We start from the raw sequence: 22,285 nt of genomic DNA, 5'->3' as shown, positions 1-22,285 counted from the left end.
CTTGTCTTGTTAAGAATCAGAGTCATTCTGAGTATGTTGAGATTCTTCTGAGCACTGCTTTTTCCTTTTCCTATTTCTTTAGCACCAAGCTCATGACTTATTACAGGTGCTTGTTGAATGAATGACGGGCAGCTTTACAGCAACCAGGATGCCATTATTGTGACTTTTGGAATCAGCCCTGCCTGCCAGGGTCTCTGTAGAAATATTTTTGATCTCTGTCCTTTCCAAACAGAATTTATCAAGTAGCTGGTCACTTCCACAACTGATAAGCTTCAGGCAGCCATTCCTGAACCCAATGAGTCCTCTCTTGCTCGCCTGAGCAGGGGTGCTACTACCTCATTTTGTGTGTTGCTTAACACAGTTGTGATTTTTTGAGGCCTTGTCTCACAGCCTAGATTGGGGGGATCATGCTGTCAAAACTTCATATGTACAGTCTGATGTTTTCTCTTGTATTCACTGCCATGGAAACAAAGCAAGAAAAGATGCGTTAGAATCAAGAGAGGCACAGAGCATATGTCAAATGAAGGAAGCAGAAATATGGGTGATGAGAGCCATCCCTACCTACATTTAAAACAATAATATAAGGGTAAACTTTATAATACTGATTTGGAGAGAATAAGAATCAAGTAGAAAAATGCTTAACCAACCTGCTTGCATAAACTGGACTTGATTCTTGGCTTGAAATACAAAACATTCTAATTGAATCCTACAAAATGAATTGAATATTTTTGTATAAGCCATGCACATTGGAGTAATTAGAAAGGGGGAGAGAAATTGGGTGTCACATTAATTGGTATTTACTTTGAAATGCATTTTGGGTTATATTCAATAATTTGCACTTTGTATGAATTTAATTAGATGCTATGTGCCCCAGGTTGTATTTTCGATGAAAATGGGGAAGTTTTTGCCAATAAACAGTTGTACTATGTTATCAAATTGTTTTAAATAAACTAGACAAAATGCTCACTTGTATGAAGGACAGAATTGGAAGCATTTCATCATTAAAATGATAATGTTTCAATGTGGAAAAGATGTTAGTTTTGTGCTATTTAAGTCCCCAGGAATTACCAGAGGGATACAGGAAGCCTCCTTGCAAGAAAATGCATGTGAACAAAAAAAAAAAAAAAAAATGGGTGACCGGCCTCTGTGGGTACATGCTACCCTTCAGAGAACCACTTCAGAACTCCCTGGGTTATTTTACAATTAACTTGTTGATTTAATAAGCTAAAGGAAAGAATAAATGGAGAACCTCCAACAAGCTGTTCAGTGTAAAATATTTGAACAAACAAAACCCTTCTGTGTTGTTTAATTTAAGTGGAGGTAAATTAAGTTGACAAACATTGAAGAGGAGAGGCATTAAAAACTCTCAAGGAAGCTGTGTGTCTTGTAAAGAAGCAAATATTAGTTGCAAATGTTTTCTCACCTATAAATTTGGAATGTCAGTGTCAACAGTCATATTCAACTGTATGTGCAGAAATGCTGACACTGAACTACTCAGAAGTATTTGGGCAAGGATTTGAGCGAGTGCTACATTTCTCTGATATTTTAAACTGCAAAAAAGAGTAGTCTTTTCAATGATGAGAAAAATGCTAATATTTAAGTGGTGTTTGTGGACGGTAAGATAGTTCTATCCTTAGGCATAAGGGTGACATAGCATGTATCAGAAACAGTAATTGGCACTTGAGGATGTTGCTGACCTAAAGTTGAGGAATTTTATATAACAAGTTAATAACTTGAGTAACAGAAAAGTCTCCAAGTAGCAACTAAAGGTAGAATTTTAAAAATACACAGAAAGTGTGTGTGTGTTGTATGCAGGAGTGTTCACTCAGGACAGGCTTGTGAAATCAGTGGGCATCTTGGAAAAGGCGGTTCTCTTCCTCTGCCATGTGCCAACCATTCCTTTGTTTGATAGTAATTGATAGTAAACTGAGGTTCAGAGGCACACGGCCTTGCCACAATAGCCATCGGGCCACGTATTTTTATTCACTCTTCCCAAAGTATCCCTTCACTCTTCACCTTCTCAGTCAAGTAAGAAATAGAACTTATCTTCTTCATTTGAACTGTTTGGACCAAAGGATTCATTCAGGGTTTGGGAGCAATGAGGGAAAAATGAGAGATTACCTTCTAGGAGTGTATGAAATAAACAGATTCACGTCTATGGTTTTTCCTATGTAGAAGAATTTGCTTATTAATTCAGTGAAGGTCAAGCGAAATTTTTAGGTGGTGTTCCATGTCTAATAATTGGGCAAAGTGTATTTCTTTCCATGGACTGAGGAAAGAAAAGGTAGGCTTCCGAGGAAAACTTAGCAGGGGCTTGATCAGAAATAACTAATGTTCTCCTGGATGGAGAATACATCATCATTTCACCTGTGCCCATGACTTGGCAGAGACTACTTGGAAAGTAGGCCTGGGAGAAGGGTGGGAGAGTGGGCAGTGGGGGTAAAGAAGCAGCTGGAAATACTTAGAATCCATAATGAGATAATTAAGACTAATTAGCTGGCCCTGTAGGCAGAAAGCAGCCCATTAAGTCCAGATACAGTTTTAATAATGTACCTGGTTTTGAGGGTAGAGTCCAGAGCACCCCAGGGAATAGAGCACTCAGGGTGAAATGTCTAGGTTAGGGTTCTTACCAGAGGAACAGCAACTCTGCACTGGGTACAGTATCTTTCTTCTAGAAACTAAAGCAAGCATTGTGGTTTTCTAGAACTTCAAGAAACCTCAGTTTTCTCATCTATTAAATGGAGATACTTAAAAGATTGCCATGTGAATTGAACACCTAACATCAAGTACTTAGTAACTATTAACTAAGATACATTTATTCAAAGTCAGAAGCAAACTACTAGTTGGACTTCAGACTAAGGCAAGTTCAGCTCTCTTACTACATCCACTTTCCCCACTGATGACACTTCCTGAAGATTCTAAAATAACCTGTCCTGCCCACTGTCACAGGTCATTTTAAAAATGGCCAGAACTCCTAATCCTTGTACAAGGATACTGGACTGGAGCCAGCTTCTGGCCCATGTTTCAGTACCAGCCAAGCACATTCCTTGAGCCTTCTGCTAAACAGGTTGGGAAGTGCCATCTTCCTGCAGCAGTGCTCACCACAGGGGCTGTGGCTATAGACATGCAGAGACCACACTCCGCTGGCGTCCCCATGGCTACTTGGCTTTGGATGACTTTCATTCACACGCTTGTATCTTCTTGTGTTCTTCTTTTATTAATTGTCTGGATCAGAACTTAAGAGGCAAGCCTTTACTTACTGTGTTAAATTCCCATCACTTAGGTAATGAATTGCCACAACTTAATAATTTAAACAATATAGATATTATTTCATAGTTCTAGATTTCAGAGATATAAAATGGGTCTCAGTGAGTAGACCTAAGGTTTTGTCAGGGCTGTGGTCTAGGTAGAGTCTGTCCACTTCATGGCTTCTGGATGTCCTTTTACCCAGGAGCCAGTCTCATGCTGCTGTCCTTGGGGTTCCTTCCGCCTTTAAAGACTCTTAGGACCTAATTGGACTCATTTGAATAACACAAAATAAAAGTTTTGATAGGGACAGGGACCTCACACTGTAGAACAGGTTTATCAAGCTGGGCCAGAACTCAACAGCAGTCCTCTCTCTCAGTCTCCTGGGGCTTTACTATATAACCCCAAATACTCACAGATTCCCATGTTAGAATTGTATCCAGCTTGCTGACATCACAAATGCCACAAGCATTTCACAGTGTTTATCATTTATCTTGCAGTAGATCCTTAGCAGCTGTTGGCTACCATCGTTTAAAGTTACTGTAATTATTTGGTACTTGTCTCTTCTTGCCCACTTTACCAAGTCCCCAGTGGTCCAGTCCTGTTTGCATTCCAATTTGAGGAAATCAGAAGACTCACTGTGTGTTTGTGTGTGTTTAAAGGAGAGGAGGGAAAACTCAGATTTCTGTTGTAGTGGTGATTTGTTTGCTTTTTAGGCTCTGGTACCATATAATCACCCTTTTAAGTGTACGACCCAAGGGTATTTATCACTCTTAGAGCATTTGCAAAGTTGTATAACCAGCACCGTCACATCTCCAGAACATTTTCTTCTTCTTTCACCCCTTCTCCTGACAACCACTTACCTGCCTTCTGTCTGCATTTGTCCTAGAGTGGACATTGAGTATAAATGGAATTATGGCCTTTGTATCTGTCTTTAACTTGATGGATTATTTCTGAGGCATCTATCAATAGTTTTCCCCTTTTGATGGCTAAATGTTCCTATGTGTGCACATACACATGTACCTCATCCATTTTCAACTTAAGTACACAGTAGGGTTGTGAAATGTCTCTACCTTTTGGCTGTTATGAAATGGTGACGCTATAAACACATGCAGACTGTGGTTTTGGTCAGTTGCAACAGGATCTTCCTCTGTGACCTAAACCATCCTGCACCCGGAGATCCTCCTGCCTCTGCCTCTTGAGTGCTTGGTTTATAGTGTGCATCACAGTGCCTGGCAGCTCTCAAGGTTGTGTGTGGTAAAATGGCTGCAGGTGTCTTAGAGTCTGATGGCAACTCCTCCACCATGGCCGGCTCGCCACACTGCACTGGGTGTACCAGTTTACACCCCTCGGTCAGTTCTTACCTCTGGGAGCAGAAGTCAACTAGTTTATACTCACCGCCACTCAGGGGGGTGTTTGTTTGGATTGGTACTAAGCTTGTTGTCGTTGTCGTTGCTGTTGTCGTTGCTGTTGTTGTTGCTGTTGCTGTTGTTGCTGTTGTTGCTGTTGTCATTGCTGTTGTTGTTGTTGCTGTTGTTGTTGTTGCTGTTGTTGCTGTTGTTGCTGTTGTTGCTGTTGTTGCTGTTGTTGTTGTTGCTGTTGTTGTCGTTGTTGTTGTTGTTGCTGTTGTCGTTGCTGTTGTCGTTGTTGCTGTTGTTGTTGCTGTTGTTGCTGTTGTTGTTGTTGCTGTTGTTGTTGCTGTTGTTGCTGTTGTTGTTGTCTTTGTTGCTGTCGTTGTTGCTGTTGTCGTTGCTGTTGTTGTTGTCGTTGCTGTCGTTGCTGTTGCTGTTGTTCGGTGTGAGGTTGGCTGGGTTAGTTTGCGTCATTGAGCCAGGGTTTCATAGAACGCAGTCTAGCTTTAAACTTACTTAGTCTGTAGCCAAGAATGTCCTTAGTCCTCCCCGTCCCACCCAAGTGTTGAGGGTTTGAAACTGTACAAAAAAATAAATAAAATGTAGGAAAAATCAAATATTTGACAGCCTATGTATTAAAAAGGCCCCTATACTAAAAGTGCTTTCTCAGAAGGAAAAAAACTTTGGGAACATATAAAAATAATAACTTTTCTGTTGATCCAAATCCTTAGAAACCCAGTAAAGGTGATTAGTTTGGGAATTTCCAAAAAGCCAACAGAAAAATCTTTTCTTTCTATGAGTGAAGTTAGAATGTATATTAATACATAATTTACCATTCAGAGTTGGGGTCAGTTTGTTAATTAGTACTTTACCTTCAAGTCATATTGCTATTGTGCAACTTAATAGAAAAGAAGTCAGCCTTATTATTCATAGGATCCTGGCGTGTTCATTTGGCATAGTAAATATATGATGACATCCTTGAATAGGAAGCCCCAAGACGTCCAATGTTTTCTTCTTTTGGATTAGAAAAAGTAAACAGTACCTCTGCAGACAATACAGTGGAGGGAGAAGGCCCTAATGGATGCTGACTAAAGCCAGTTTTCCACCTTAGGCAGTAAGACGACCATGCAGTCACAGAGGATTAAGTGCAATGGAGACTGCTGGTGATCTCCCTTCCCAACACTGGCCTACGTGAAACCCACTGCTCGCTTAGGGATTCTACTTCCCTCACCAGCACCGAGCTGGTTTTACCCTCTCCTGACTTAAGCAACTCCAGATCCACGATGCTGTGCCCCTGACTGCAATCCATATTTTTGATGTCTTCCACTCCATCAGAGATAGGGGGAGAACATAAACTTGAGAGTAAAACAGACCCAATTAAGATCTCAGCTCATCACTGGCATTTATCAGCTGGAAGATACTTGGCATGCTACTTAATTCTTTTGGGCCTTTCTGTTTCCATGCCCCCCCCCAAAAAAACGAGATTATGCAATTAATGGGATGGTCAGTTGCAACAAAATATTGAATATAGTAAGGGCCATGAGCATGTTCTTTGAACAAATTCAGTGCCAAATTTAGCCTGACCATGTTCTAAATACTGGAGAGAGAGGCATGGCGAAAATAGACCTTGTTCTGCCCAAGGAAAGTTATATTTTAATAAGACACAATAAATGACAAAGTGTATAAAAAGTCATGGCCAGTCATAGTAACGCCGATTAAAAAAAAAAAAAAAAGGAATACAGGTCAGGTGGTAGTGGCTCACGCCTTTAATTCTAGCACTTGGGAGGCAAAGGCAGGCGGTTGTCTGAGTTCAAAGCCAGCCTGGTCTGCAGAGTGAGTTCCAGGACAGGAAAGCAGGTTGGAAAAGGCAGGAAGTCCTTTGTCACACCATGGGCAGCAAAGGCTTGTAAATATGTTACATTCAGCAGCACCTGCTCGCATCCCTGTTTTCATTGTGTTTTATTTTTTGTTTTTTACATGATGAAATCTGTTTTTTTTTATTTTATTAAAATATATTGTATCGGTTCCCACTTCCCTTTCCTCCCTCCACCCTCTCCCATGTCACCCTCCACCCCCTCTCACATTGATGGCCTCTTTCTCTGATGACGATTGTTAGATAAACACATACAACCTGATGAGTCCACTTAGCCTGTGTACATGATTATATTTTTAGGGCTGACCACCTAAGGGGCTCAGCCTGTAGACGCTAATTCTCCCTTTCTCACTGGCCGTCAGTTCCCTACAGTTATTTGTCTAGGGTAGGACCACGTCAGATTGACCCTTCCCCACTCTCATGTCTGTTAATATTGTTGTTGTTCAGGTCTTAGCAGGCCATGGAGGTATCCTAGTGTAGCTTCCCTGTTATCCCTGAGACATACAGTGCTCCTGATCCTCTGGCTCTGCAGTCTGGGTGGCTCCCCCTCTCCTGTTTTCCCGAGTCCTCGGTGTAGGAGTTGTGTTACAGATACATCCCTGGGGACTGAGCACTCGTGTTCTGTTGATCTCTGCACTGTAACCAGTTGTAGTTTTCTGCAATGGTCCTCATTGGCTGTAAAGAGAAGCTTCTTTGAGGGGTGAGAGATGCACTTCTCTGTGAAGATAAGGATAAGTTTTAGAATAGAAATTGTGCTGCTGTGGTAAAGTAGCAATAGTAGGTTCTCTGCTAGGACCCGTGACCTCACTCTCCTGGGCATTTGGTTTCTAAGACCAGGCATGTTTTCCTTCCTGCTGAGTGGGCCTCAAGAATTTTGGACGGTGAAATAGCTGGTAAGTTTTTTTTTTAATCTGTAGCTTAAAATATAAAGTTGAAATACAGAAGCTGTGAATTTGTATTTCCTTTGAATAAACATCTCTTTGTCTTGGAAAGGTTAAAGCTTTGTTGCAGAAATCATTCCCAAAGGAAGGGTATTTATTGGGCTGGCAGTTGTGTGGTCACACTTTATTTAATTATCATAATCACCTTCTCAGTCCATGCTGAACTCAAGACAACGAGAATGCTAATGTCTGTCATTTATGAAGTGCCAGCAAGGGGAGGTACAGATGCTTTGTCATTTAATCCTCACGCTAACTTTATGAAGTAAATATTATGTCTCTTAATTACAAATGAGGACACTAAGGCTTAGATGCCAGACACTGAGTAGTAGCAGAGCCAGGACTGAAGCTTGAATAAGCATCTCGGTTTCTGAGCCTCCACTCTTTCTAGCACCCTTCTGCCTGTGGTTATATCGCCACTATCCTTATTAATAATCATTTTTGGAAAATGCTTTATCATAGAGTAAGGACATGTTTTAAAATTCAGTGTACATGTATGCTATGTACCCAGGACTTGATAATGTTCACTTCCACTGTTTATTACCTTTGAGTTTTGTGTTTATTTTTTTTGTGGTAGTTATATTTGAACCCAGGACTTTCACACATACTAGCCAGGTACTCTACCCCTGAGCTGCCTTCTCAGACCTTTTTTATTTTTTTCTCTAATGTATTACATCCTTACTGCAGTTTCCCCTCCCATCCTTTCCCACCCCTAGTTTCTCTCTCCAACTTCCCCTCTCCCCCCAGTGCACCCCCTCCCCTCAGACACCACCTAAACATGACATAACAAGCTACAGTAAGAACAGGCACACACAGCATCACATCAAGGCTGGACAAGGCAACCCAGTAAGAGGAACCAGGGTCCTACAAGTAGGCAAAAGAATCAGGACAAGATTCCCACAAAATTCACACTCTACCACTAAGCTACCTTCTCAGGCGCACCCCCCCCTTTTTTTTTTCAAATATAAAGTGTTTTAAAACCTTTGAAGTAACCTCCTCTTCTAAGTGCTGATATTACAGACCTGTAATCCAACCCGCCCAAGACTTTTGAAATTTGTTTTTCATTCAAATAGAATATCTCCCTCAAAACAGAAGGCACTATTTTGGAGCTGATACTATAATGCTAGTACCACCATAATACTAGAATATGGCCAGCAGTGGTGTATGCACACTAATATTGAATAATGCTATGGCCAAGAGTGGTGTATGCACAGTAATACTGTAATAATACTAGTACCACCATAGATACATAAGAAACATTATTTTATGTGCATTTTAGCATTTCATCTTTACAGAAACCTTAAAGATAGTTTCATCCTTTTTTTGAAGATGAAGAAGGTGAGACTCGGTGATTAGTAAAACACTTAAGGTTAAATAATATGTGGGAAAGTCAGATTTCTGAATCTGTGCCCTCCAGAGTCCTGCCTCCCCATCCTCCACAGGAAAGCAGTCCCACCATGCCAGCACTCCAGAAGCTAAGCCCAGTCTAGTGACCAGGGCAGGTAGGTAGTTGCCACTTTACATATGCACGTTATGTGTTTCCTACCTTCAGTCCTGTGGACACATTGATCAAATGCAATGGTGGTGGTTTGACGTAAGTGGCTACAGCACGGGTGCTATTATGAGATGTGTGCTTGGAAGCGAAGGGGGCATGCAACAGAAATGGAAAGCAAAGAGGAGGCCCTTGCTGAAGGCCTGGGAAGGATGTGGCCATCTTTAAATGACATCTTTGGGTGCAAGACTTAAAAATAGAAACTTCTGTGACTGTTTCGATGAGAAGGAGTGATATGAGCACACAGCATCTTGACAAAGTGTAGAGTATAAATTGCTCTGCCTCACTCTTTACGCAAGGTCTCCACCCATGACCAGACCACCAGGAAAGACTCGCTGGCTTTTTGGCAACGTTTTGTGTTCACTATTCTGTTGGGGACTTTCAAGAAAAATTATTATATAAGTTTTAAGGGAAGAAAAGTTCATAAAAGATAAAGGTCAACCAGATCAGCCACCACTTACAAGTTGAAGGACCCACCATTGGTTGCCTCTGTGTGTGGCCTTGGACTTCATCATCTGTGGAAGAATAAGTGCACCTGCATCATCTGCAAAGCTGCAAAACCAGAGTCTGATGCAGGAGAGCAGTTCTGGGTTGGAACCTGGAAATTGGAATTTCATAAGCCTTAGGTAGTGGTCCTGCATCTAGGGAAAGTACCCAGAATGGGATCCACTGATCTCCTCTCTAAGTCATTTCCTACAACACGCTGTACTTTTTTTTTTTTTTCTTTTCTTTTTTTCGGAACTGGGGACCGAACCCAGGGCCTTGCGCTTGCTAGGCAAGCGCTCTACCACTGAGCTAAATCCCCAACCCCCACGCTGTACTTTTAAACCATGGATAGCACAGAAATCAGAAGGTCTGAACCACATGGTTCTCTGCCAACTAAATAGGACCTTCAACAAGACCTGCAAGCTTTTCCTGTTGCTTTATTAGTACAGGTTCTCTGTGGCAAAAGATGAATGAGAGAGTCAATCTAATTTCAGAGAAACCAATTATTAAAAGAACAGCGTAAAAATTATCAATGTCTAAAGATTCTGTTTTGACAAAATCATTACTCTTTACTCTTTGTCCATAATGAACAGGAAGTGCTCCATGGAAAAGAGTTGAAATCTAAACATCCCATGAGGGAGCCTCATCCTTTTCCATGTATTAATAAATCAATTTTTAAAGATTTGCTTGTGTTTGTGTATCTGTGTGTACCTGTGAGTGTGCACCACCAGAAGAGGTTATAAGGTCCCAGGAAGTGCATCACAGGCAGTCGGGAGCTGCCTCATGTGTGCTAGGAGCAGAGCACAGGTTCTCTTAACCCCCAAGCTAACTATCCTTCCAGCCGGCACAAGGGAAGTTTTTTAAGAGTATAAATAAAAGAGAATAATAACTTAAAGCTATCTGGGCACCCGAGTCTCTGAATTCTTTGAGGCCATGGCTCCAAAAGAGAAAAGGAGAAAGAGAGGGGGAGATTATCGTCTGTAAAGCTTTCAAACTAGCCTTTCTTGAGGCATCATGGAAACTGGAGCCCCCAAAGTCTAAAGACAGGTGGAGATGCCTGGGGCCTGAGTCAGTTAGAGCCAATAAAACAATGGGAAAGCAGCTCTTGAGTGATGTTACTGTTTGCTTTGGAGGAGAAAGAACACCAGAATGTGCACTGTGCCAAAGCACCAACCCTGGCCTGGATGTAGATGCAGGGCAACCCCTTGACAGGGAATCCCTAGCCTGAAGGAAGCACTCCATGGTGAGGACGCTAATGTACATTAGCGTCCATTTTAAACTGTGACCCTTTTGTTTCTTCCGTAGGCGAAGATGAGGATGAATTTGAGAATTTTATGCTGCCTCTCACAGTCTCTTTTGAAACAGTTTTACAAATATTCAACAACAACTTTAAACAGGAAGAAGTAAAGGTGAGTTTTGTTTGCATACATGAGGAAAGACAAGTTTATTCTTTAACACCAGAAAAGGCATTTGTGTGTCTGTGTACTTGTTTATATGTGTGTCTCAAACCCACATCTCTAAGTCATATGCTTATGAGTTGAGGTAATTTAACTATGCACTTCTCTAGTTTCTGATACAAATGTACTTTGAGGTCGGCGAGTGTGGCTGAGGACAGTCAGTTCACGGTTAGGTGGTGCAGATTTGTCTCCAGTGATGCCCCTGCCTGTACTAGCACAGTTCTTATGGGCACACACTTTAACCTCCTCCCACTCACACGGCTCTGTGTCTCAGAATATCCATATAGATACATGCACACATGCTAAAACCCTACATCTCTGAAGATTTTTTAAACAAGGATTTCTATAAATCAAGACTTTATTAAATGACTAGGCATATGTGTATAAACAGGAGCTGGTCTTCAAGTGTTGCATTCTTAAAGTGAACAAGTGATTAGGGTAACTGATGGCTAAATAAGGCTGTATGTGCCTGTGGGAGCCATATTAGGATTGATTTGACAAGTCACTTCAGCTGTGGCAGCAGTCATAATATCTAAGACAACATTATGTTTTATTAGTAAAATCCTTAAGTGTAGCAAGCTGTTTGTGACAAAACAGCCCCATATTTTATCGTGGGGGGATGGGAACAGGAGCTTTGCCAAACAGAAATAGTATTCCCTGAAATTATACCACATCAGTGCTCTAGTATATAGATAAGCACTGATTATTGTATTTAAGAATAGTAAATACATTCGAGAAAAGCCACGTGTTACTGTTATTTGAAATGGGTTGAAATATTATCCATCTTTCATGGCTTCTCTTTTCTCTCCCTCTTTTCCTCGATCACTCTTTATATATGCACACACAAATACCATGAAGTCAACTAGAAAAGGGATAGCCTTTGGTGATATTTATATAACTCTGGGGAAAAAATTATGGAAACACTGTACCTTTGTTTTAAAATAGAGCTTTTGAACGATGTCATAAAATTTTAAAAAGTAAATAAGATCTTAATTTTTCTTTGTTTAAATGGTCTTCCTAAATTCTTTGTCAGTTCCCAGTCAAATTAACTATAATTTTTACATGTCTTCTGAATTCTTCTGACCAACAGAATCTTTGCAGCTTTAAGTAACCAATGCTGCCCCTTATCAAAAGAATCGGTGAGGTTGCAAACTGCCATCTTTATAGAAATTACATTTGTCTCATTTGAAGATTTCATTATATTCCAAGCCTGTTTGGGTGTAATTCCATGTAGTTTGATAGAAAGCGTCTTCCTAGAGTCCTTTTAATGGAGTTCCAGGGATGTATCCCTAAACTAGCAAGTTCTTAACGACCCTGGAAAGTGACTGCTTGATTACACTTTAACGGTATTTGCAAATAAAATCACAAGTAATTAAGGGGAAATCTCCAGGCTTTTGAGCAAGTTTGATGCATGATAACTGCCTGATTCAGCTTCATCTAGAGTAATGCTGTGTAGGCAACAGCTACTGAGATCAATAGCAACGTAATGATAGTGGCAGAATTAAGTGAGTAACCTGAGCACTGCCTCAGAATGCATGCAGCTGCCACGAACCAAGGCCACACAGTGCACCCGCGCTTCCGTCCTAAATGTTCATCAAAAGACGCCCTGCAGGAAAATGGAGTTAGATGCTCTTTATTGCTGATCGTGTCTCTTGCCACATTTATCAGGGAAATTGGATTAGCAGTTGGCAGCTGCAGGTAGACAAGATTCTGCAGTGATTAAATATGCAGCTTGGCTGCATTTGTTGTGACAGACCTTTAGTAAATTCTACTGTAAGCACCATCTGTCTAATTTGTATGAAGAAAACTTGGTGCTTACAGCTGCCGCTAAGGAACGAAGTCTGTTGCTTTATCATAAACAAAACTTTTGTGCTAAATGGTCTTAAATGTAATTTATTAGGTTAAGGCTATTTTTCTATCATGGTGAATAAATAATGCATGCAAAGGTGCTTTCGGGTCCTTCGTGCGCACACACAAGACATGAAGACAGTTGTGTTTTGTTCCCCAGGAAAGTGTTTAGTATTCCAATCCATAGGAGGTGACGCCGCTAAAATATTTTTATGAAAATGCTGTAGGACTGCCAAATTCATTTAATTTGCAACCTTACCAGGATCATCTAACTCTCTATTTATGGATACTTTTCACATGCAGATTTTAGGTTGCAGTTGAACATTAAGTTCTTTCAAACTGAAATACTGTAAGGAAAAAATGCTGAAAAGCTCTTATTTATAACAGTGCATTCTTTACTTGGTCCTAATAAAATTTAAGCCAATGGTGAATTTTTGTCTTTTTTTCTCTCCAAAATCAAGGAGAAAGAAAGGGGAAAAAAAATCGTCATTCTAGGATATTATTTCAAAATGTTTCTTGCCCCCCACTCCCATTATTTTATCCATAGTCAAATATAGTTCACTGTTCCCCTGGCCCAGACATATTTTTCAATTCAGCCATGACGTCACGGGTTTTAAGGAAAATGAATGAAAACTTCTCAGAGGAAGAGGAGCAGTTAAATAGGAACCTGCTATCTTTAGTCCCTTCGTAAAAACTCCATGATGTTAAATTATTTAAAATCCTTGATTTTCAGCATGCGCACATTAAAAGTTTTCGCACTAAGTGCCAAATGTTGCAAACAGCACTTTAACAGAATGATTTTGCTTTGATCCCTGTAGCAGTTCCTGAATAATTTATCACAGGTTATTGCCTTAATTCTGGAGAGGGATAGAGCAATAAAGGCAGATGAAAACACTCCAGTTGAAACACCTTGGGGCCTGCTCATTCCTCTGACACGGCTCTTTTGTTGGAACTATTTAGAGGTTATTAAGATGTGTCTCCAGAATTAAGAGTATGCTGTAAGGATGAAGACAGCCATCTTAATTCTAAAGACAAAGCACAATGACCCTTCACCTTCTCTTTCTTTGTTGTTATTATATAGTAGAATTATGAGGATAATATTATAGCTGCCCCAGTAGTGCCACTACAGTAAAGGGTCTGTCAGACTTCCCATTAGAAACCCTGTTTGGGGGTCAGGGTGGAAGGAGCTGCGTCTCAGCTGTTTCCCAGCCTATCCGTCTCACACTTGGCACACAGACAACTGTTCACCATGCTGCGGACTGAAGCTCTCAGCAGTTTCCTCTTGAGCCCTCCAAAAAGGACTCCATAGAACTAGATCACTAGACTTACCCCATTCCTCCAATGCACCTCAAGAAAATTATTGGAGCACCACCTTCCGGATCTGTCCTCCCCTAAAATCGGGTTATTTGCTAGCTAGTGTGAGCTCGTGGTTAAGGCTGTCTGCCTCGTCCCAGAGCTGAGTATTGGGAAATTCTCCTGTAGCGTTGTTTATATGTCTGTCGATTCTGTGCTGTGCTAAGAGGAGTGTTATTTTTGAATATAATGAATCTCGTACATTAACACTGCACGCTATTGCTCGAGTGAATCTAAACTTATGCTTAGTATACATTTTCTCTGCTCCGAAGTAACAGTTTCCAAAAGTAAAGCACTAGTATAATTTTATGGCTACATTTTACTGCATTAAAAAGACCATAGATGTGCTTATGTAGAGCGTCGGTATCAAGTTAGTACCTTAAGGAAGAAAAATTCTGATCAAATGAAAATTAACCTTTTGTATAATGACATCTTATGAAAAGCCCTTTGTACAAGGCAAGAAGTAAAATTCATGATTCTTGTTCACTAATTTAGAATTGAATAGTGGGTATTTCATATGTATATGGAAGCTTAAAATCACTTGAAGAGCAGCCTATGTAAGTGTGCATAATAAGAATAGAAATTTTTAAAAGCACTTGAATAGATGTAAAGCCAAGGAGAATCCATCTTATACATAGACAGCAATCAGAAGCCAAGTGTTCACAGAATGGATTTTGTTCTAAAGGCTGCAAGGAAGGAAGCTAAGAAAGAGACTGACTGGTGAGGAAAGAAACTGTATAATAAGCAGAAGTGACATGAGTCATTTTAAACTGCAAAAATGAAATTAGTTTTTTATTCAAAACTTTGCGTCTCTGTCATTCTTTACAGTCAGATAGAGGTAGAAATTGGTAGTCCCATAGATAACACCCGGTTACATTGCGTCACCACTTAGGTAGGAGGGGCAATGTGTCTGACTGAAAACTATGATTTATTCCTTAGAAATGTCCATCATAATAAAGATGATTCAGAATGCATCGTCTGCTTGATAACTTAGGCTTTTTACTAAACAGGTTTTCATTTATTACCAAAATCAGTCTGAAATGGTCCCGAGACCATTTTTTGGCTTAACACTTCTGAAACCGTACTTCAGAAAGCACAGTTGCATCACTCAGCCATCTCACCTCCTTGTTGGGCAATTATGTTTATTTGTGCTCTTTGCTCTGACATTCTAGCATCTGTTCATGGGTTTTCTTTTTCTCTTCCCAAGCATCATCCTAAGGACAGCTTAATTAAGAGTCCAGAGTATGAGTCAGATCTTTTTTTATTCATGTCAAGGGGGTTGGTTTCACTTTCCCCTTTCCCTTCTAAACCATGTATGACCACGATGACTATTGTCAGGATACTGCTATGCATTTTTACAAACAAATATCTCTCATAGTAGATTTGTAGAATGGTCATAATCATAGTTAGCCCCTGTGATAGATTTGGAAATTAAGACTGATTAATTGCCTTGTCTTTAAGAATTAAACAAAACTAAAGTTCAATTCCAGAGTTGTGTGACATTAAATACAGAACTTTTCCTTGTGTTGTTTCCTGACTTGAGCAGTATGGCTGCCATTCTGGTTATATCATAATCCTATAGGTCACCGGCACAGTTTTATCTTGTCCTGAGTTATTACATCTCTTCTTTGGGGATCTTTAAATGCCAGTGAATTTCTAGGGCAAAGTAAACTGTATACAAGAGTCCATTTTGGTCAGGTCCATCAGTTGAGGTTTGCTATTAGAGAGTATCTAGACTATATAGCTTGTGAAACTATGAATCCTGCTTTTTTTCTAATTTGTCAGTATTTGGGTACAAAATTTAAGAGTCTCAGTGTTTTATGCTCCTGGAATTAAGATTCAACTCAGTTTATAAGAAGCAAGGTGAAGTTGCTCAGCAGATTGATGGTCTGTTTATTAAAGAGCCTATGGTTTTCCATGGAAAGGATCTAAGCGAGACATTTTAGCTAATGAATCAGAATCAGATATGTGGTCATTATTGCCTGATTATTACTCCATCTGCTCTGCACTAACGTGAAAATCAATTACTGTGTCTCTTTCCCACTGACAGCGTATGTTGATCGGGCTGGCAAGAGATCTTCGAGGGATTGCCTTTGCACTGAACACAAAGACCAGCTACACCATGCTGTTTGACTGGATGTATCCTTATTACACTGTGACAATACCAGCTCTGTGCACAGAGGGATGCCAGGCCCTCTCTTTCGTTTAATAGTGCGGCGCAGTAGGGAAGAGGAAACAAAGCTAAATGAACTAATGTGTAATGAGCTAAACATTACAGCACAGTGGCAGCAGCGCAGATAACGGAGCACAGCGTTGGAGACCAGCTCAGAGAGGTCACTTCCCGATAGATTCTGTTAAATATTGACAACCTGAAAATCACCTCCCCAGGTGGTGGTTTATGTTACAGGCATCATATAGCTAATATTTGTTCTTGGGATCAGTGATTTGTGCCATGTGATATTTTCTGAGGAGATGCGAAGTCTCTTCTCCATCTCGATTATCAGGGTTTGTTTATCTTTCTGAGACCTTACAACGCTACAGTGGTCATCATAATGAGGATATTAATTATCATGAAGATTTGTCATTTGCTATAAAATTTGAGTTTGCCATTGCTAAACTGTAGTGTAGATGGGGACAAATCCCTGTACAGAAATGTCTTATCACATAAGAATAAAAAGAGACAGATTAGGTTTGAGATCACAGCTCTTCATTTACTGTGAAAACCTCAGCCAGTCATTCTATTTCTTGGAAACTTGATGTCATCATCCAGCAAGGGAGACAATCCTGTATCCTGGCTTACTGTGACCACTAAGATAAGTAGCACATTCTGACTGGTGTCTGACACTTACCCAGTGGCCAATAAACATTTATTAACATGTTAATAGTACTCTGTGAGTCATCTTTAATCCTAACAAGAGATGACTGTTTATACAAGTCATTGAAGTGTGATAGCGTCATGCATTTTATATTTGAAACCAGCAGCCCATAAGAAAATTCTACTTTAAAGGAGAATGACTTGTTTTGTTTTATGGCTTTCTTTCTTAAAACAGTGTCTCATTTGCCCAGTTTTGCCTTAGACTTGACAGAGCAAGGAATAAAGTTAATCTCCTGGTCCTCTTGCCTTAGCCACCTAAGTATTGGGATTACTATGCCCAACTTAATTTATATCTAAATGGTACTCTTGCTTGTTTTATTTAAGCCTTTTTTTTAATCAAACTTTCTTTATATACTGTAAAGGAAACTTCTTAGAAGTGGTGTTCAGCGACTGGCATAGCTATGGCCCAAAACATAGCAGCTGCGCATGTTTTAGAGAGAATGCTACACATTATGAAATTTTTAAATGCTACTATTCAGAGTGCTGACTTATGGTTTTTAGTTGGTATGGAAACCTACTTCCTTATATTTATTTTCTTAAAGGTCAAACAATTAAGGTTTTTATCATGGTCCTGAAGAATCAACTACGTACCTTCTATAGTAATGTTTGGGTTTAAAGATTATAAATTTAATCAGAGTCTTAAATTCATCTACAAATGACTTTTCTTTCTCTAAACACCCACTTCCAAAGTCAAAACTTTCATTTATTTGGAAAATCATGAGAATCTACTTTTGGTACAAAAGAACTGGTTATTTACATGAGACCAGTCTCTTAAAGGTGGCCTGTCCAGCAGTTAAGAGGTTTTTCTCGGGGCTGGGGATTTAGCTCAGTGGTAGAGCGCTTACCTAGGAAGCGCAAGGCCCTGGGTTCGGTCCCCAGCTCCGAAAAAAAGAACCAAAAAAAAAAAAAAAAGAGGTTTTTCTCTTGTTTATCTGTTTTCATGGAGAGTCAAGGTCAGATAGTCCCTTCTGTGTCACCAAATATAATCTGGGTTCCATTTCAGCATTTGTCCAGCAGATGGCAGAAATGGAAAATCTTGGGACTTGGCGTTTTGTTTTTTGAACTAGAAACTGATATCTCCTCCTTTGACCGTAGATGTTGAAGTTATTGGGGTCGGGGGCAAAGAGCGAGGTGTCAGCTATACAGCAAGCTGTGCTACATTGCCAAATGCAGTGGCTTGCTACTGGCCTTGCTTAGAATAATTGAGTTTCAGTAGCAAATCAGCTTCCTTGGGAAAAGGCCAAAGGCTTTTCATAATTGTATTGACAACAAAATGAATATGATAAATGGTGTTCATTCAGTTGAGACAAGATTTATAGTTTTCCTTTGGGCAAAGGATGAAGAGCAAATATTTATAATAATAGTAAAATTTGTTTAAAAGTTACATTATTTGATCATTCAAAAAGCTTTATTAAAATATTTTGAAATAACTTTTAACAGTTTCAGGTGATAAAGTACAGATTCTTTCTAAAGTATTCAAGTAATGCAAAAGTGAATAAGTATATGATTTTTAAAAAATGGATATGAAAGTCATTTATTCTTTCTGAAATATTGATATGTCAAACCGTCAGTGAGGATTCCCACATTACTGCTGGGGAAAGTTTATTTGCCTTTTATCCACATAAATATGTGTTCTTTAATTTGTTATGCAGTTCTTAGCTTACAGAGCAAACATTCCTTTAAGAGCACATGTCATCGTAAAGTCAAAATGCATTTTATTTATGGTGATTGTTTGATAAAATGCTATTTCCATGTTTAGCTATTTAATTCAGAAGCATCTCTGCGAGCGCCTTAGCCACTGCGTTAAGTGCTATACATGCTGCAGGCTTACCACTCCTTCCGTCCAGAGCTCAGTGGCCTGGAACTCACAGCTACCATCTCAATAATTTCTTCATGTCTTGAGAATTCAGCAAGAAATCATTCGCTTACGCCCTTGCCCCTGAAGTAAGAACGCAGCAGTAAGAAAACGTTGTCTTGCAGGGCATCAACATGGGTGGTACTTAGATTAAGGTGTCAGAGTCCAGAGGGAAACTGAAAAATACACATGTGAATATTTCCACACACTGATTTCCAGGATGTGGTCGGTCATTGAGCTTACACAGCAGTTAGCACTGTTTTTCAGTGACTATGAACACATTACCGAAAAGCAGAGCGGGGCAGTGGGAAATGCAGAAGAGCATGGGCCTGAATAACAGTCTTCAACTCTAGGCTTGCTTTCACCACCTCACAACCGGTGGGTCTTGGGTAAGTTGTTTTGAGTCCTGGAGCTACAGTTTTACTCCCCTGCTACAGGGTTAATAACCCCCTCACACACACACACACACCCCGACTGTAGTGTGTGTGGCAGAATAACTACTCCACCAGTCACTTCACCTCCTAAAACAGTTAAGGAAGGACGAGGACTGCTTATTCATTCAGCAAAGCAGGCTTCTTTGGTGCAGTGTGCTCGGTTTAAGGAACTGTATAGGTTACTGAGACACAATTCTTACCCCTAAATGAACTTCCAGTTCGAAAGAGTCCTCTGCATGAATGACTTACAACATGTACAGAAAGCTGTGAGTGTGGTCAGGAAAGGCTCTATGGAGGTGACCAAGTAACACTAGGCGAAGTAAGACTAGCCCTTGGGGATTAGCAGGAGACAGTTTCTGGTGAGCATCATTTAGGGAAGACCATAAAGATGCTTCGATCACACACAGCTTATTTCATGGTTAGAAAGAGGTTGACCGGGACCCTTCACTATCAGACTCCAAAATGTATATCCTTATTCTTGGGCAGTATGAAACCTGATCCTGATGGCTTTGGGTGATGCACATAATCAGAAGTCTATCTTAAGGAGAAAATAATTGACAGTATGTGTGAAACAAGTGGGACTGGAAAGGAACTAACCCTGCAGACCTGCTGTTAAGCCAGCATGCTTTAGAATGTGTGTTCGATGCACAAGAAATATATGAGTAAATAGGTGCCCTGTGGAAGCTTGCAATGATGTCAGCATGCAAATGAACCCCCTACTGACCAACTGATTGCATATGTGTTGTAACAGACACATGTAAGGGACCACACAATCATTTGGATTGCTGGCCAGGAAAGAGGAAAGGTGTCATGGAGTGTGTCCCCTCCTGAACAAAGCACAGATGTTGGCATGTTCCTCCAGCACCTTAAAGTAGCCTCTGAACTGGCAGGCTTGTTCTAGTCTAGAGCCACAGCCTCCAACCCCGATTCCCAATAATTCTAATGAAAAAATGTATATTTTCATGGGTACTATAATGCTTCTCTTTTTTATTTCCTAATCTCCATTCATTTGTTTATTTTGTGTACACATGTGCTCTTGCCATCACACACATGGAAACTAGAGGACAGCCTGTGGGAGTTAGTTCAGGGTCCTGAGTATTGAGCTCAAGTCAAACAGCAGAGCATCCTGCACAGTGAGCCCTCTGTGGTGCAGCATATCCAAACTACTACTAATCACAGGATGGATGGATGCGTTAGTCCTGGATGGATGCAGACCTGGTGCCTCCAGTTCTTCACACTGTCATCCTGTGTGCCCTTGATTGTTCATGTATCTGATGTGGACCTGTGGTGCTCATCGAGAAGATCCAGGTGACAGGAATGAGATCCATGCTTTCCTACCTACGGCCTTCTGCTCCCTTCCTCCTGCCCACATATGTGCAGTACTCACAAGGACACTGGAAAATTAAACCTGGGTTTTGATTCTCACTCTATAATCTGAGCCTGGCCCTCTCGCTCTGAAGCCCTTTAACCTCCCTGCTTAGTAGACCTCTGCTCTGCTTCCCAATAATCACTCATTCTCTCTGTGGCAGTCACCTCTGTCAGAAGCATATTAGAATTGTCACTACTCTCATTCCACACAGAAAAGGGAGCATCCCCTCATATCCCCTGGTCTTATCCCAGTGTGAATACCGCGTGCTCTAAAAACATCATGGTGCTCTGTCTAGAAAGTAGTTTGCACAGTGGCCTGTGTTGTGTTTTGAGGTTTATGTCTGGTGCTTGGGCTGTCTCTTTCCAGAACTGGACGCATCCTTTCCATACCTGCCGCCCTGATTAAGTATGACTCTTCAGCATAAAAACCATGTCTTCTCTTTCTAAATCAGTCCTGCACAGTTCATAGTATGTGGTATCTACTGTCTATTAAACAATAACAGCTTGGTAATACTTGGAGAAAAACAGTAAACTATTTGATAGGTCAAATAAAATTAACAGTCAACTTAGGTTTTCTTTAATATTTATGTATCCATTCAACACAATGCATACATAAACATCACAAGACAACTCACTCTTTCCACCATGTGTGTTCTGAAGATCAAACAGAGATCTATTGTTATCTGCTTTATTGAGCCTACTCTTCGCTTAAACATGCCCACTCACCCACTCACTTCCTGTCTTCACTCCGGCCCTTTCCTTCGTGGTAATCTCTGCATGGATCTTTAGTTAGTTGCCTCCTGTCTGTAAGGGCAGGAGTTTTCTTGGTGTTTTGTCACTGGTAGTCTCTGGAGGGTTTAGGGAAGTGCTTTTGAGGGTGTCAACGCGTACTTGTTAGGAAAGCTGCTTTTTTTTTTTAATTTATTTATTATATATAAGTACACTGTAGCTGTCTTCAGACACACCAGAAGAGGGCATCAGATCTCATTACAGATGGTTGTGAGCCACCATGTGGTTGCTGGGATTTGAACTCAGGACCTCTGGAAGAGCAGTCAGTGCTCTTAACCGCTGAGCCATCTCTCCAGCTCAGGAAAGCTGCTTTTGCGAGTGCAGCACGAGCGCACAGCTGGGAACCACTGCTTTCCTGCTTGTAGGCCACAGCACTCCTCAGGCTCTGACAGGCTCATTTCCACTTTCACAGAATGGTTTCTTAGAGCGAAGCATGAAGTACAGTAAGGCGCAACTAACGGAGGCTTTGTCTCCTTCGTAGGTTCACAGGTTTACAGCAGCAAATACTGAGCTCTGCCTTGTACTGAGCCTGTACACAGAAGACCCCGGTGTCTGCACTGGCAGAGCTTGGAATGGAGAGAGAAATTCTGTGGTGAAGCTAGCACAGTCATACACAGGCCTTCCCCAACCCAGGTGGGCTGGCAGTAGAAGTGATGGGAAAGACTTTGAGGAGTCGTTGTCCTCTGTTTTGGAATATGAGGGACACATGGTCATTAGCAAGGAGATCCTAAGGAAGCATGGATCCCAGCCAGCCCTGCTTCTCAGAGAAGTAGTCAGGAGTGCTCATTGAGCACAGGTAAGGAAAAGATTGGACAAGATAGAAAAACCATCTGAGAGACATGAAACATGAGCTAGGCAT

At 40.7% G+C, this 22,285-nt stretch overlaps 1 protein-coding gene across 2 annotated transcripts in view; it reads left to right on the top strand.

Annotated features, from left to right (window-relative positions):
• The window catches only part of Ranbp17 (RAN binding protein 17), a 309,416-nt gene that overhangs the window by 207,825 nt on the left and 79,306 nt on the right, over positions 1 to 22,285 (top strand). For both annotated transcript variants that reach the window (NM_001106994.2, NM_001440088.1), the window contains 2 exon segments: positions 10,753 to 10,856; positions 16,156 to 16,244. In NM_001106994.2, the coding sequence (NP_001100464.1) occupies positions 10,753 to 10,856; positions 16,156 to 16,244 (193 nt within the window).

Source organism: Rattus norvegicus, chromosome 10 (assembly GCF_021556685.1).
Source record: "Rattus norvegicus strain SHRSP/BbbUtx chromosome 10, alternate assembly SHRSP_T2T, whole genome shotgun sequence".
NCBI lineage: Eukaryota > Metazoa > Chordata > Mammalia > Rodentia > Muridae > Rattus > Rattus norvegicus.
Note: the sequence above shows the minus strand (reverse complement) of the source record. Positions and strands in the feature narration are given on the sequence as shown.